The 17,702-nt window shown below is 33.5% G+C and overlaps 2 protein-coding genes across 2 annotated transcripts in view; both read right to left on the bottom strand.

Annotated features, from left to right (window-relative positions):
- LOC134270679 (uncharacterized) overlaps window positions 1–3,723 on the bottom strand; it is a 43,502-nt gene extending 39,779 nt beyond the window's left edge. Inside the window, exons 1-2 of the mRNA XM_062752924.1 lie at window positions 3,614–3,723; window positions 3,096–3,134 (exon numbers count right to left, since the gene is read on the bottom strand). Coding sequence (XP_062608908.1) covers window positions 3,096–3,134; window positions 3,614–3,683 — 109 coding nt within the window. The 5' untranslated portion in view covers window positions 3,684–3,723. The remainder of the gene's footprint in view (window positions 1–3,095; window positions 3,135–3,613) is intronic.
- A 7,132-nt stretch (window positions 3,724–10,855) lies between these two features.
- Window positions 10,856–13,800, bottom strand: LOC134270675 (uncharacterized). The gene is made up of 4 exons (XM_062752920.1): window positions 13,201–13,800; window positions 12,595–12,630; window positions 12,054–12,083; window positions 10,856–11,454 (listed from the first exon to the last, which is right to left on the bottom strand). Exons 1-4 carry the CDS (start codon window positions 13,763–13,765, stop codon window positions 10,856–10,858), a joined length of 1,230 nt encoding a protein of 409 aa, XP_062608904.1. The 5' UTR covers window positions 13,766–13,800.
- Window positions 13,801–17,702: the final 3,902 nt, after the last annotated feature.

Below are 17,702 nucleotides of genomic sequence, written 5' to 3'. Positions count from 1 at the left end.
AGAAGATAGGAACTTTAGATCTTTATAGATCTAACATCAGAACAACGACAAAGTTTGTTTCAACAAGTGTATTAATAATATCCAAACGTAGTTTACAATCCAGTACAAGCAAAGTATATCTGCTCACTATCTCTCTCTCCTTATATACCCTGTCTGACACCTAACGTGATTTAGGGCACCTAGTTAGGGCGTTAGGCTCCATCGTTAGGGCATCGTTAGGCTCCATCAATAGGGCACCCTGTTAGGGCAATCGGCTCCATCATTAGGGCACCTATTAGGGCAATCGGCTCCATGTATTAGGGCCTCTGCACCATTGTTAGGTGTCAAGACACTTGATACATTTCGCATCTGATAAGCGCCATATTTATAAGGACACTAATTAGACTTCCAAGACAAGGGTGCTAATCAGGTACCATGGTTAGGGCTTATCAAATAAACAAAAATGATATTCCTATTTTAATAACAACTGTAGCATATTTACATATATAAACAAAAACATTACAATGGTCCCTCCTTTTGAAACATGACTTCCATTGTCATTAATATTTAAAACATGAACATAAATCATATGTATTATAAAATAAAATTACACAAAAGCCAAACAATCAATAAAAAGACAAAAGTAAAACAACAAAATTATATCAAATAAAAATTGTCTCTAGACTAAATCAAAAGTTTATCACACTGGTAGCATCACATTTGGTTTTCCCTGGCTTACGTTCAACATTTTCTCTTCCCTTTTTCCTCATTTAGGATTTTCTTCCTTAGGTTTTAGGCCGTATAAAGTTGACTGACACCTGACCTGCGGCATCAGTCATCTTAGTTAATATAATTCCTTACAGTTCTCTTTTCAACACAATTATGGTCTCGAGAACTGTCTCTTGGTTGAAATCTTCCTCCTTCTCTCTGGTCCCATGGGTTGTAAGGGCGTCCCCTCCTCCCTGGTCCTGTACTACATGTACTTGGGGTTCTCATATTTATATCGATACTGTTGAATCCGTCACCCGCGCTTGGAGGTTTGGTAGTATCCGCAGCTGCTATTTCATTATTCCATTCCCCATCTTCAATCTCATACACAGGCCTATAGCCTGGTTTTGTCTCTTTTAGCAGTTCTTTTTCCCTAATCCGCAAGCACTCTTCTTGCATTGCAGCAAGAACTGCTTCTTGAAGTGTCCTGGGTCTGGTCTTCTTCACTGCAAGTCGAAAATCTTCAGATTGTCCACACTTATCTAAGAAGGACTGTATAGCTTTTTCTTCCACTAAATCTGGATTTCCTGGATAGGCCCTTCGGTACAGATCTTCGATGGCCTGTCCAAAGTCTCGCAGGGACTCACCAGGTAGTCTTCTCCTTAATTTTACATCCGCAATATATTTTTCTTTCATTGCAGAATGGCCGAATCTTTTGTTTGTCTTATCTTTAAGTTGCTCATAGTCTTTCTGTACAGTAAGGGGCATTCCATAGGCATAGCTCTCGGCCTGTCCTCGCAAGGTGCTAAGTAGAACTCTCCGAGATTTCTCGGGTCCCCATGAGTTTAATTCTGAGATGTTTTCAAAATATTGTAGAAACTCATCCCAAACATCATCACTGGCCCCTGAGAAGGTCCTCCTTACTGGGTACTCGTTAGTTCGTTGACTAGCATTTGATGTCATAGGACTGTTTGTAGGTGTCCCGTCAGCCATAGGAATTTCAAAATTGCACCCAAGTCCCTGAGGTGACTGATTGCCCAAATAAGGAGTAGCTCGTCCAGATTGCCCAAAAACCTTAGGTTCCAGATAGGTACCTGTAGGGGCGTTAGGCGCACTACCACCAATATAGGGTGTATCAGTAGGTGTCAAAGAAATTCCCGTTTCCTTACTGGCATTTGTCAGACCTGATTCTCCGTACTTCCATGCTACGCCGATTACCATAACAAGCAATACCATACTTGTTACAGATACCAGAGAAATAACTGCATTTTCATGCGATTTCTGTACGATCTTGCTTTCTGGAAAATAGGTCCAGGACATCATTAACAGAGAAAATCCTATCAAAGCAAAGATTACCCAAATAAATAGGATTCTCTTTAAGCTTGGTCTTGGATTGTACTCGTTGAAAACAGAAAGACCCTGCGAGTTTTGCCCGAACTCCTGAAAGTTAGGACTGTCTGGCATTACTCGACTTGTGGGCTGCAAATCTGTTGTACACCCAGAATTGACCTCTATTCCAGAGTCATTCAGAGGAGCAGGACTGTCAAAGAACTGCCCTACCTTTGTAGGCGTAATTCTCCTCCTTACAATGGGTGTATCCATTTCAAACTCAGTGCTGTTCCGTTCCGGTGTTTCACGTAGATTAACTTCTTTGGATCCCACCGCTGCCACCAATTGTAACGTTTTTCTCTCTATGGGGTGTTTGCTGTTACCCACGTCACAAAATATTGTGGATCCCATGTAGAAGATAGGAACTTTAGATCTTTATAGATCTAACATCAGAACAACGACAAAGTTTGTTTCAACAAGTGTATTAATAATATCCAAACGTAGTTTACAATCCAGTACAAGCAATGTATATCAACTCACTAGCTCTCTCTCCTTATATACCCTGTCTGACACCTAACGTGATTTAGGGCACCTAGTTAGGGCGTTAGGCTCCATCGTTAGGGCACCTGTTAGGGCGTTAGGCTCCATCATTAGGGCACCCTGTTAGGGCAATCGGCTCCATCATTAGGGCACCTATTAGGGCAATCGGCTCCAAGTATTAGGGCCTCTGCACCATTGTTAGGTGTCAAGACACTTGATACATTTCGCATCTGATAAGCGCCATATTTATAAGGACACTAATTAGACTTCCAAGACAAGGGTGCTAATCAGGTACCATGGTTAGGGCTTATCAAATAAACAAAAATGATATTCCAATTTTATTAACAACTGTAGCATATTTACATATATAAACAAAAACATTACTATATATATATATATATATATATATATATATATATATATATATATATATATATATATATATATATATATATATATATATACATGCATGAACCGTAATATTGTGTTTTTCCTAAGGTATAAAAAAAGACAGCTAAATATTTTTTTTTTATATTTACCAAGGTCAGTTTCATCAGAATCGTCATCGGAGTCACTCTCTGTAAAAGAAACGAAAATTAACTTCTGAAGTTATGGAAGCTTAATTTTGCTGTATATATAGCTTCATGTAAATTTTTCTTTGATATCTCTTATAAATACATGTTTTTAAAAAAATTTGTTTTGGATTTTTTTTTATTCTTGAAATCACCCTTTCACGATGCATGTTTCCACATATTGTTTTGAGAATCGTTCTTGGTTTTTTTATCATTAAGAAAATTACTGAAAATTTTAAAACACCGATAAATTCCATTATAACACCACTGTTTAAAATCGATGCTTGTTCTTAAGATATTTTAATTATAACAAATTGTGACTTGCAATAATTGGATTAGATCTAAGGAATATTAACTTCAATATTTTGGACTTTTGATTAGTATAACAATTCCGTTAAGTTTTTATAACATTGAAGAATTAAATAATGGACATCAAATCATCGACCATTTACTTAATCTAAAATAAAAACATACAACTGCATTACCTGCATCATCTCTTCTCCTTAAGTTAAAATTCCCTTGCAGCTCGGCGTCAAATCTTTTTCTTTTATACATAAAGACAGATACACGTTCACATCCAGGAAAATATCAAAATACTTTCCTATGTTCTGTAGATTAGATGAATGTTAAATATTAAACTGAACATAATTATTAATCTCTGCACAATTTTATAAATGTGAACAGAGATATCAACAGCACGATAAGTGTTACAGTCAGAAAAACAGTTCTTAGAAAAAGACATTATCTATTTATATTTTATAAGCCACATTTGCGAAAGTCAGTAATAAACTATTGATTTTTTAACATGCACACTGCGACAGTAATCCAACTATGATATCAGTCTACAAAGGGTGTACCGTTTTATATATTACGTGATTGAATACTTTTAATCTCTTCGGTTGGCAAGGATCCAACAATGTAGGAAGAAATACAGGTGGACAAAAAATATATGTTTTATAGCGTACAAAAAAGAACCAGTTAGAGAATTCCCAAATTAATACATGTACAATCAGTTTTTAGTAGCTACACCAATGTCCAATTTTTATAATAAGAGCATATGTTCTTTATATTGAACCAAAAAACCCCCCAGAATTTTAACAGATACAATTTGTTGTAAAATTGTTATCTCCTTTGCATACAATATCCACGTAAATTGTTCATATCTAAATATTACATAATTAAATATCTTTCTATAAATCTGAAAATTTACAGAGAATATGCATAAGATATATGAAAAACTTACTTTACACAATCATAGTCCACAGGTAGCATTACAATAAGATTATACTACACTCTATAAATAACCACTTATCAGCTAAAGAAACTCTAAATTTTAAATTATGCAGGTACAGATCTTTTATGAACGTAGCAGGTTTTCTTACGTTATTTACCTAACTGATATGGATATCGATTATGTTTAGAGCAAATGATAGATCAACATCAGAATAACGTACATGTATTTGCAAGTCCCAGTAACAGGGGTGAAGGAACCTCTTGTGACTTGGTCATCTGGATTTGAACTACATCAGATTTATGGGTTTTCGAAACTTCATAAAAATCCTTACAAACAAAGATACATTGCGGGTTCCAGTAAGTGTTCAACCAAGCCTCTTTCGTTCGTTACTCCTCACTAAGATATTGACAGTATTGAAGGAAAACTTCAAGAGTACTGTGCAACAATTTATTCAAGAAGTGATGTGAATCAGATGTGGATACTCAAAAATTCAAAAGAACTTTTGGACAATTTGAAATCACAAGATTTTACCAAAATCAACAGCTTAAATACTTACCACTTTTTTAAACTTTATACACAATGATTCCCCACGATAATTAAGTCCGCACTTTTTTTTTGACTATTGACAGCTTTTTTTATATATATAAAAATGGAACTCGTAAATTTATATATCTGGTCATTGGTCATTTGCAAATTTATCTGGTTAAAACACATTCTGATTGCATACACAAGTACTCTAAAGTAGACATCAAAGAGATACTTGAATTTCTAATTGCCAATATCTATGTTGTTTTTGGAGACCAGGTCCTCCAACAATCTATCGGAATTCCAGAGGGTACTAATTGCACTCCGTTATTAGCAGACCTATTTTCATATTCATATGAAGCAGAATTTGTGCAAAATCTTATGCGTAAAAAGAAGAAAACACTTGCTGTGGCCTTCAACTCGACATGTAGATATATCGACGATGTATTGCTAATTAACAATTTCCATTTCTACGTCAATACGATATATCCTGGTGAGCTTGAGAAAAAAGATGCCACATAGTCTGACACATCTGCTTCATACTATGTTATTTTACTTGAAAAAGACGCTTATGGTAATCTTACAACCAAGCTTTATGATAAACGTGATGAATTTTAATAACTTTTCTATCGTTATCCTCCCCTATTTATGCAGCAATATACCTTCATCACCTGCACACGGAGTATATATATCTCATTTGATTCGATACGCAGGAGCATGCTCTATGAAAAAAATTCTAAAACAAGGTATATTATTGACAAACAAGTTGATGAAACAAGAATATCAGCAGTCTTGTTTAAAGTCATCATTTTGTAAGTTCTATGGTCGATACAATGACTTTGTCAGCAAATACAATTTATCATTGATGCAAATGTTGACTGAATTTTTTTTAATACAAATTGGTAGTATATTTTTTATACACCGAATTGACTACGGATTTTTGCCCATTATTTTCTGATCATGACAAGGAGCACACGGCGGGTGTGACCGTTCAGCATGGGATGCTCACTCCTCCATGGCACTTGATCCCATCTCTGATGTTTCGAGGTCAGTGTTTGCTCTGCGCCTATTTTGTATTGTTTTATGGACTTTGAGATTGAATACTGTTTGTTATATCCACATCCTTCTCTACGCAAGAGCAAATATAATTAAAAAAGAAATAAGTTATACACTACTTACATTAGGAAGGAATCTAATTCTTGCCAAAATATTCGAGTATATAATCTGGTTTAGTAGGTTTCAGCTTAATATTCCCCGAAGCGGATTATAAAAAAGAGTAAACTGCCCCAAACTAGGTTAGACAAGAATTAGTTGTATAAGAATTAGAGTCATTTCCTATAATCTAATTTTAAAATCATTAAACAAATGTGTGTAAAATTGCGTTGCATTTTATGAGCTGGAAATTTGCCGCTAAATGATGCAACCGTACTAAGTGAAGTGAGGAAAGGTGATAACTGATACATATTTCAATATGTAGAAACAGGGTGGGAACCTTTCATAATAAAAAAGATAAAGCTAAATTTTGAACAATGTTTAAAATCCGCAGTAACCTTGCTCCTGGTTATCTAAAAAAATATTGCTCCAGTAGTTAGAAACACTATCTTAAATTGTAATACTCGTAACTCGAGTAATTATTTCTTGTCAAAATGTAGATTTGAATTATTAGTCCCCAACCGGTGAAACTATAGGTAGAAAACGTCCATATAGGTGTACCCGTCTGTCTTTCAGTCTTTCCTTCTTGGTTTTCCCCACTTTTCCCAAACACTTTCAGATATTGAGCTGACATTTGGTATGAAAGTGTATCTTGATGAGTTACAGATTAAGTTTGAATTTCATTTTGCTTCAATGATTTTTGACAGAATTATGGCTTTTTAAAATTTTATATAATGGTATAAGATCGGATTCGTTCTGCGCTAAATTCCGATGTTCAACATGGTAAATACGAGAGAAAGCGAAAAAAAGACGTTGAAAAAGTGAGTTGAATTTTCGTCTTTTTATGTAGATTATTTCTTTAGGTTAATTAGCATTATTATCCTTCAGAATTATACAGTCAATCTGATTGGTTTAGAGCAGGTCACGTGCAGGGAGACAACTCGTGATGTCTCCCTCACGCGCAGGGTGACAACTGTTATCTCCCTTCAGATGACAATGAAATAGCATAAGCGAGCATGCACGGTTACAACTGTGTTGTCGCCCTTTGATAAAGACTACAGTGGTTTAAGCGAGATAACTCCTATTTATAAATACAATGGCTAAATATGCGGGATCGGTAAACAATAAATTCTAACGATGACGTCAAAGTTGTCTGTTGACATATTAATTTTGAAAGGATGGAATCGGAGCAGAGTAGAAGAAAACAAGAGGTTTGATTACTATTTTCTACTCTATCTAATTGATAATTAAATATTCTTAAGGATAATAAAACTATTATGGACTGTTTAGAAGGGCGACATCACCAGTTATCAGGTCTGAGTAGGGTTGTCACCCTCGGGCGCAAGCGCCCTCAGGTGACAACCCTACTCAGTCCTGATAATTGGTGATGTCTCCCTTCTAAACAGTCCATAATTGTGTATTATTATTAGCATTCACAACCTCAAAATCAAGCAGTTTTACTTTGGTCATAACTTTTACATATTATAAAATGACATCCAGATGAAAAAGTGGAACTTGTAGAGGACATGTATTGCTTATGCATTACTCTTAGAATGCTTGTTGAATAAGTCATCTGTTCCAAATACTATTCGAAAATGGAATGACCTGAGTGTAGTGATATTATGTTAAAGGATGTAACTGAATGTGTGTTAGAGTTTGTGTGCAAGAGTTATGTTTTCGGTGTGGGTCATGCGTCAGTGTGTATGCGGCATGAGTTATGCGTGCATGGACGTCAGAGTGGAAGATTGTGGTTATGTACACTGTATGTATCTGTTTACTTGTAATAAACTTTAAAACATTGATTCAATTCGAGTTTTCTTCACTGAGTAACAAATTCAGGGATATAACCTATTAAAATAGGAATTTTCAAAAGAAAACTGAATAGCAAAAACAAATAATGACTTGCCTCCCAGATATCTATCATTTGGAAATGAGTATTTTAACATTTTACACACAAAATTAAGACACGATTGTATTTTAAACTATGACCTATATAGATGCAACATTATGACGAATCCAAATTGCTCTTGTAGATAAAGGAGGATAGTCATTATTTTTTTCTTTGTGTGTTGAAAATATGTAGAAGCTAGAAGTTTAATGTTGAATTCTTTACTTGTAGTCAAAAATATAAAAATGTTAAATCTACAGTTTCATGCTATATTTTAATATAATTATGTAATCCTTTTAGGAGTTGTTTCCTATCAAAAGTGGACAAGAAACATTTAGACAATTTGAAATCACAAGATTTTTACCAAAATGAGCAGCTTACACGATACATTAAAGTCCAAGCTTTTCGACATCATTGAAAGCTGCTTTTTCAATAAAATTGGAACTTGTCAATTTTAAGTAACTTGACATTGGTCATTTTCAAAATTATTTTGCTAAAAACATTCTGATTGTAAACACAATACTCTAAAATCGACATCAAAAAGATGCTTGAGATTCTTGGTTCTTGTGGAAAATAGCTGATTACTTAATTATCAAACGTCGTAACATTTAACAAATAAATTATACGGAGCTTGACAGCAGGGTATCATAACTCATGTCCAAAAATAGCCAGCCACTAGGTGTCGTTTTTTGCACGCGAGAGACGAAAATAGAAATACCCCGGTACCGTAGAACCACCGATATCATAGGAATGGGGTAAATATCATTAAACTTCTGCATCTTGCTTCTGACATGTGACATACATGGCATTATACATAGTGGGGATTCAAAATGTATCGAATTTTTTAGAGTTTCAATTTCAAGTGAATAGGCGGTCGATTATCTTTTCTTGTCTGCGATAATAACAGGGTAATTGAACATTTATCAAAACAAAAGAGTTACAAGAGGTAAACTGAAAACACCCCAGGTGATAAAACAATTGTCGTGAACATTTACAATGAACCACAATTCGCCACTTTCTGACCGTGCAGTACATGTATTTGTTTTCAAACATTCCGAATAGTTAATTAAATCATTTTAATTTTAATACGAAATCTATTCTAACATAACTTAAACCGATAGGTAAGGACGTTAATTTGAAAATGTAATTAATTAAAACCCTAACTGAATCACATTTAGCAATATATCTATATAAAATCAAAAACTATACGTTGACGCATGTGAAATATTTTTAACATAAGTCTGACTTAGCTAGGACCTACCTTAGTTAGCTTTATGTTACGTACGGTTTAAGACATACTTAAGCAGTGCTTAGACAGGTCCTAAGATTGTGCCTAAACCGTACTTACGACCCTACTTAAGTCAAAAACTTAGCAAGCTTTATGTTACGAGCCCCAGGTCCTCCAACAACGTTTTGGAAACAGATGGGTACCAATTGCGCCCCGTTATTTGCAGACCTATTTTTGCATTCATATGAAGCAAAATTTGTGCAAAATCTTATGCGTGAAAAGAATAAAACACTTGCTGTTTCCTTGAACTCGATATTTAGATTTATTATACACCTAATGTGTATCACCCAATTTTACTGTTGAATTTACGCTATCACGTGACGTCGTGATCTGATTTTCCGGATCACCAACATGTTGTTTTCTGAATCCATATCACCACTCTCTGAAACTGATGACGTAGTACGCAGAAATATGACGTTATTTCTCTTGCGCGTTAAAAAGTCCCTTGTTATTATGCTTTGTTTTGTGGATAAATGTCATGCAATCGATTTTTGAAGTTTTCTTTTGCTAAATATTGCTAGTTATGAGGGGGTATATAATAAATTTATCATTATACATGTAACAGTAACTTGATCGGAAGAGCCGTATCAAGTCTCGTTGACAGGGGCGGATCATCAGATCAAATCGACGCTTCGCGTCTCGTTACATCTGATGATCCGCGCCTGTCAACTCGACGTGATACGAACCTTCGGATCAAGTTACTGTTATAATATATTTATATATATATATATATATATATATATATATATATATATATATATATATATATATATATATATATATATATATATATATAGCAGTCGCCTTTTTGGCGCAGTAATTGGAGAGTCTGCTCTATTAGTCGCGTAGTAAGGAGTTGATCTTGACGTCGTGGAATCAAGTCCACTATTGACGTGAAGATTGGCCCAACAGATGCTGGCAGACAAGGATCTGACTGCTCAGTGGAAGTGCTGAAAATGCTCCCCGAAAAATAAAAAACAAACAAATAAAATATAAAAAACCCATATAAATATAGTATTTTAAACCATTTTTTTTCGTCCACAAGACGCCTACGTGGAGCAGTAGTATAGCGTAAGACGGTTTATTATAGGGTCGTGGAGGTTAATATTAATCCGCAAGTTTAAACCGAGGTCATGTGTCAGTCCCGAGTATGTCTAAATTTGCAATCCTTCGCCGGGAATTGCTGATGTCCCAATTTTACTGAAAAAATTCAAAACAAGAGAGTACTTAAAGTCTAAAGTTAACTAAATTAAAAATGACATGTATATGTTTTTTATATTCTTTCTTTATTTCTTTTAGGCTAAAATTTATATGCCATATATTTTTTCTGTCCTTAAGTTTGTTCGAGCCTTAAAATAAAACGCTTGCATCTCGCTGTAGGCATTAGCACCAAAGTAGGTCTTAATTTGGTTTCTTTTCCTCTCTTTATGGTCTTTTGAAGCAAGTTAAAAATCAAAATAAAATATAAATATATCATTCAATTACTTTTCTTTGAAAAAGCATAAAATTAATGAATGATGAATCAATCTGAACATTGTATAAAAATTAGAAATGCTAGCATGTACGATGGAAGCAGGAATTCATTATTATAAAAAGTAATCCTCATTATTGTATATCACTGAGATACACATGCACATTTTCTAGTCCTCTTCTTCGTCGATGTGCTTCAGGTCCTCTTTGATATAAAGATCTTCTTCTTTTCTACTTCTATCATCGTCATCCTCTCTGGTTTGGTAAACCTCTTCAAACTTCTTCCATTTAATGTCAAGAGCATCCAACAAATCTTTCCAAGTCTTCTCATTAAAAGCCTTTACTTTACATCGCCTGTGATCCATGAGTTTCTTCAACCCTTTGGTGTTTTTATCGCTTTGCCTCTTTTTCAATCCGTGGACATGTGGCTCCCCCTTCGTTATGCATGAGCGGCGTTTTATCTTATAAAGACTAGCAGTGTAGATCGTTAACTGCACTTGTCTTTTTCTCGTTAGGAAATCGATCAGCTTGCGTGCGCAGTATTCACAGGGTGAGTTGTTGAGGTAAATTCTTACTCTCATTAATTCTTTCTTGTACATCCCGGAGAGTCTTTTAATCAAGGTTTGCTCTGAATGTCTGTTGACGCTGGTTATGACCTTTGGATCTTGGCCACTGACCCAGTAAACTAACAGCGTGGTGCCGGCGTAAGACCAGTTGTATTGATGGTTTAGGACAGTGTTATACATATGATTAAAGACGTCTTCTGCATCTGAAAAAGTGGTTCTAAAACAATATTGAAGGGAACTATATGTGTGTCAGTAGCAAAGCATTATTCTCTTTTAAAGATCCTTACACACACAGAAAATTGTAGAAAATTTCGACATCAAATCTGTGTCTAGTTAAGCACGTTTAAGACAATGTCATTTAGATCAAGCATTGATTTATTTTTATAACCAATTAGTAAAACAATGGAACTGAAAAAGTTTTATTAGCATTGATAAAGGAACAATTCTTAAATAAGGGCATAGCTTTCAGTATAATTTAGTGAATTTTAGAACTCAGGTAACCAAAGAGCTAGTAATTACTCAATAGTAAGAAAAAAACTTTTTTGCAACATGCGTATGAGTTCTTTTACATACCGGTGTTGTTTTATCTTTTTTGTTTGTTGTAACTAGTAACTAGATTCCCTTTGTATTGATTGATAAATTAAAAGCAATATGACTCAAATATTCATAGTAGGTTTTATTTACCGTATATACTCGACACAGGTACTTAAATATTCATAGATGCAGGTTTGATATAGTATTACATGTACAAATGTTGCGTAAGAGCTTCATATTTCAAACAATCGACTGTGTAATGAATTACCTGCTTCGGGTTCGTCATCACTTATGTTATCTAAAAAGAAACATCAGAAAACAACATTATTCGTATTACCTGTATCTTATCTCTCTATTTCTCCTCTCTACCCCTTCTCTCTCTCTTTCTCTCTCTCTTTCTCCTACAAACGGTAAAACTATTTTGAAAGTTTTTTTACGATTCGAGTTTAATAAGTATAAATGAAGAAAGCTTGTTGTTTATCATAAGACGGAAAGAAGAACATTTCAAAAAAGAGCACTGCAAAGCGGAGCATCACTTTACAAACAGCATATCTATGAAGCAATACATTCGATATCCATCTCGATGAAAATGAAGTCACTTTCGTTTTGTACAAGAACAAAACGTCTTACTATATTTTCCTTCAACTCAGCTGCAAGGATTAAATCAAAAAGAAGAAAACACAAACACACATGCAAGCATCAGAACAAACAAGCAAAAAAGTCAACAGAGCTAATAAACAAATTATTGCATTTACCTTACACTTGACAGTTAAAAGTTAAAGACAATAGGAAATTTTGGAAATATTTACCAAGGTCACTTTCAGAATCATCATCTGCGTCACTCTCTGTAAAAAAAATATTATTTTCATTTTAAAAAGCATGCAGGATTATTATGTCTTCATGCAAGAAAATTATGAATTATCATGAAAGTTACTGATCTTTTTAGGGATTTTGATTTTTAATATGTGTAAAATTACTTAGTTTGCAGGTATCTGACACTATACATTCAAGATGAAACATATTTCGTAATGATAACATAGTAGTGGCATTGATAACATTTGACTTTTATGTCGCCCATCAGCATATTTATCCTGAATGTATATATAAATATCTTGCTTGTCAACAAAGTTATCTCTCATGCATGTTGACAAAAATATTTTTATGTTAACATAATAATCTCGCATGCAGATATAATAATTGCATGCTTAAAATATTTTCAGAAATTTTACATTCATATTTACATTACAAAGATAAAATTTGTAAAAGATAATTTCGTTTCTTTCATTTCCGAGTCTTCTAAACATTAATAGCTTCTAATCATTTAAATTAACATTACAGTATATCTAGATATATTCTAGTATTTAATGACAAATAAAGTTATTTTAAAATTACTAATTAATTATGAACTACTTTACCTTCCTCCTCCTCTCTTGCCCCGAAATCAAAAACTCGTCTTTCTCCGGTGTCAGATCCCCCTGTCAACCCAAAGTTAAAACTTCTTGATTCCACCGAATATGAACTTCCTCTGGCACCGAATCCAAAAACGCCTTTCCCCTTAGAGCTAGAACTTCCTTTTTCCCCAAAGCTAAAGCCCCATTTTCCTTTTTCCCCGAAGCCAGAAGCTTCTTTTCTAACTACATGTAAGCCAAAACTTTCATTCTCCCCTGAGTAAGAACCTTCTCTATTACCAAAGTTAAACGCAACTTTTTCCCCAGGGTCAGATCCATCTTTTACCCCGAAATTGAAACCTCCCTTTTCCCCAGAGTTAAAACCTCCACTTTGCCCGAAAGTTAAGCCTGATCTTCCTGCTGAGTCAAAACCTCCACTTTGCCCGAAAGTAAAGCCTGATCTTTCCGCAGGGTCAAAATTTCCTCCTCCTCCGAAGTTAAAAAATTTCTTTTCCCCAGAGTTAAAGGCCCCTCTCCCCGCAGAATCGAAACCTCTTCCAACCCCGAAGTTACAATTTGGCTGCTTATCCATAATGGGCGATATGCATCCACGAATATATCAAGGTATTGCCAGTAATTCTGTAGGAAAAAAAATCTAAAAAAGCACATGATTTAAACAGCGTAATCGATTAGCTAAATCATTTATGTATATATCAATTTCATATATTTGAAAAAAAAATCTCCATGCTGAAGGGATATACTTTGGTAGTCCGAAGCATTCTAGATCTTGTATTGCATGTCAATATGCTGGTTGAATAATTGACTTTATAGAACAGTAACATGTTTCTACTAGGATGTTTAACATGTACAGTGTATCGATGAGACCTTGAAAAACAAAGGTACACAAACATTTATTTTTTTCCAGACAGTATTACAAAGATCCGTTTACATCTCAAATTTTGAGGTTTCTGCTTAAATTATACCAAACATAAATCAAAATAAATTAAATAAACAAATAAATAATAGAATGAAATTTAATTTTTTCCCCTTGAATTCTCTTCGACTGCGATTTGCAGCGTTAGAGCGTCTGCTCATGTGTTGCGGAGAGTTGATCCTCACGTCGCGGGTTCGAACCTCACTAGTGGGCATAAAATAATTGAGACAAGAGACCAAGTAAACCGATGTCCTGTGTCGCAGGAGTTGCTTGGACAAAAAAATCCTTTAACGCTATATAGCTTTGAGCTCTGAATATAGGTCAAAATTAAAATTTGCACCTCTCCAACGGCAATTGGTGGTGTTTCCATACGAGTGAAAAATTTCTTGAGAGGAACGTTACCAACAAAGTTGAAAGTTGAATTATGTCAACTTTTTAAATGTGTTTCTTTGTATGATAGAAATGAGAAAGAATAAAAGAAAACACTTATGTTAAAGTTGAATGCCTAGTGTACCTTTAAAAAATGGGGACACTATGGTCTGTACATGCAGTAAAGGAAACACAGGAAACACAGAAATACTGTTAAGTTAACGTCTCTACTTTTGCGGTATCCTATTTTTGCAGAATTGAAAGTTTTCTATTCAATGTCTATGTTGTTGAACAAAATACTCAATTTACTTACCGCTAATGAAAACCGACTCTCTTCAAATAATGAACAGAATATAACAATGTAAAAGATTGTCCACAGGTAATATAAGATTACGAAACATGACATATATCAGCTAAGAAAATTCTAGATATCAATGTGTACTTGTTCATTTCGTTTGTTTACATAGTATGTTTCTTGCAGAAGTCTTCTTTCTCAAGCCGATAAGGATATCGATTACGTGAAGGACTGTTTGCTATCCTGCAAACTTTTATTATTTTTTGCCTCAACATAAACACCATTTATGTTGAAATTGTAATTTATTGATCAAATAAATCCTGATCATCAATCCAAACATGTAATAGAAAAAAATCAGAATATCTACCAAAGTATCCCTAAAACTACATGCATGCAATTATACGGTTCATAAAATTAAGCAAATACAAAAGAACATACAAAATGCACTCAGTACATCAAAACATAAACACTCAAACGTTCATTTTTTCATACAATGAACACACCCAAGTTAACAAATCACTTTGAATCTGTCTCAAAAAATTAAACCGACAGGTATACACGCAAATTTACAAACATAAATACTTATCCATTACCCGTAAACTTACGTTTATTGAACTTTTGCGTTCATTAATATTGTTACCTCCATATTTCATGATTTTTAAAATTCTGAATAGTCATGAAAAGTGGTATATCTGTTGTTTACTTAGTCTATTGAATAATATAATCAAAGTACTGAAAGTACTGAAAAGCGGTTAGCATGCTTTCATCGAATATTTACAGTGTACAATAACAAAAAAATGCATTGAATGATGACATTAAAGTAAGCATGCGTATTTTTTTATTGTCATCAGCGAAGAAGCAGACATGCTGAATTTTGTAGTACTTAACTAAATAGTAAAACCATTTCACAAACAAAAGATTTTCAGTTTGAAAGACAGGAAGTTCAATTTCAAAAATTTCTCCCTAACCGTCTTCATTGATGGCGTCCAAAAGTGCTCAGACCGAAAAAAAATTATGTTGATGTTGCAAATTTAATTGGCTTTCATGGTCTATTGATTCTGAAATTAGGTAACTGTAAAGGCTAAAATAGCAAACAACTCAAAAAGAAAATAAAATGATTATTCAAATTCTTTAGATTAATTGGTTTGTACTATGGAGGAGCGGATCTAACTGTGGCCCCTTTCACATGAATATCCTTATTTATTTGTCAAATAAAATTTGCCAATAATAAATGTCTTCAGGATTATACTTGTCAATATATACCAAGCTAGAAATATAGGATTTTTTTGACAGTATATAATTTTTTGAACAGTTCAAAATGTTTTAAAAGTGATAAAATAAAACACCCTGTGAAAAGTCTCACAGGGGACTCAGTAAGAGTGTGTGGATTTCTTTTTTTTCTTTTCCTTTTTTTAAGGTACCCAAATTTTTTATTTTTTATTTTTATATCTACTTGTACGTGGATACATAATTCTTTTTTATTAGATCTATCGAAGTCTGAATCTCATTTTTGTTGTGATTTTTTAAAATTAAATATTTTTAATATTCCAAAAAGTTTTTTTAAATGACAAAATTACAGTTTCTTATAAAGATCACTATCAAAAGAAAATCTAATACAATGTATATACATGCATTTAAAAAATTCAAATAGATTTTTTTTGACAATTGCAATTACATAATTATAAAGTCTAAATTAAAGCAGGAAAGTGCACTTAGCTATTATTATGTTATTCACAAGTGTTGGTTTTGAAATTATATAATTAACTATTAATGACAAGGATAACAGAAAAAACTTTTAATTTTGAATTTTTTCCCCCAGATATATAATTTTTCAATACAATAATGTTAGATTTAGAAAATTCTAAAAACCATTTAAATCATATTTGTTTTTATTTTAAAAAAAATTGAAAGATGAAATATACATGTACAATTTTCATTAAAATAAATAAAACAATAATTATAATTAATGAGATACCATTAATGTAAAATAAAAAGAAATAAATAAAAAGAAAAAAGATATGTCACAACAGGGACGTAGTATTAAATGTCCCTTTGTCCCTGATCATGTATCCTTTAGTTTGCAATTTTTTTCTCATTAAAGTTGTGATACTTCTATATTTTCAACCCTTGTGATAGTATCACAGTCAAATGTTGGTCTGATGATTAGATTCATCCAAGGAGTAGATCATCTGTCTGTAGTTTGGGTCCCAAGTTCGTCTTCTGATCTGGTCTTGACAATAATATTGTTCCTACTTTAGATGACATCATAACCATGTAATGGGAGTAATAACAGTTGAGAAATGACTTGAGGTTTCTAGATAAGTGTACAGTTTTTCAATAAGTATATAAATCAAGTAGTGAAAAAAAAGAACTTGGTGTTCAGAAAAAGTTTATGAATTGATTATTATTATTATTTTTGATTAATATTTGTTGTATTAGTATTTTGGAACAAGTTTACTGTTACGTGTAAAACTATTAAATTTTGAGGTGTAATTGGACCAAGGTGTCTCTCATTTCTTGGGCCCCGTATGTTGAACCCATTACCGGTCTGTAGTGGAACCATTTTATGTAAGAACTGTCTAACGCTGTGTATGATTTTATGTACGAGTTAATCTAAAGTAATGTAAACACACATGGCTGCAAGTGCAGCACACTGCAAGCAATTTTTCTTATAGTTAAGCTCGATCCACTACAGAGTAAGTTTCACATATATTATAAATGATAAAGATATATGTTTATTTACTTATTGTTGACTGTAAAGTAGGCAATTTCACTTATTAGGCTATTTTTATGATCGGAATGTAATGTAAACAATCTACAGCTATAATATTTTCCCGCCATTATTGTCCATTGTCTTCAAGCAACTTGTGTAGAATTTGTGTTTGTATCTCATAGTTATGTGTTGTTTTTGTTTTGTTTATTGTAGTTTTT

Source organism: Saccostrea cucullata, unplaced genomic scaffold, assembly GCF_032062105.1.
Source record: "Saccostrea cucullata isolate Sc308-1 unplaced genomic scaffold, CSIRO_AGI_Scuc_v1 ctg2879, whole genome shotgun sequence".
Taxonomy (NCBI): Eukaryota; Metazoa; Mollusca; class Bivalvia; order Ostreida; family Ostreidae; genus Saccostrea; species Saccostrea cuccullata.
This window is presented reverse-complemented; position numbering and strand designations above follow the sequence as displayed.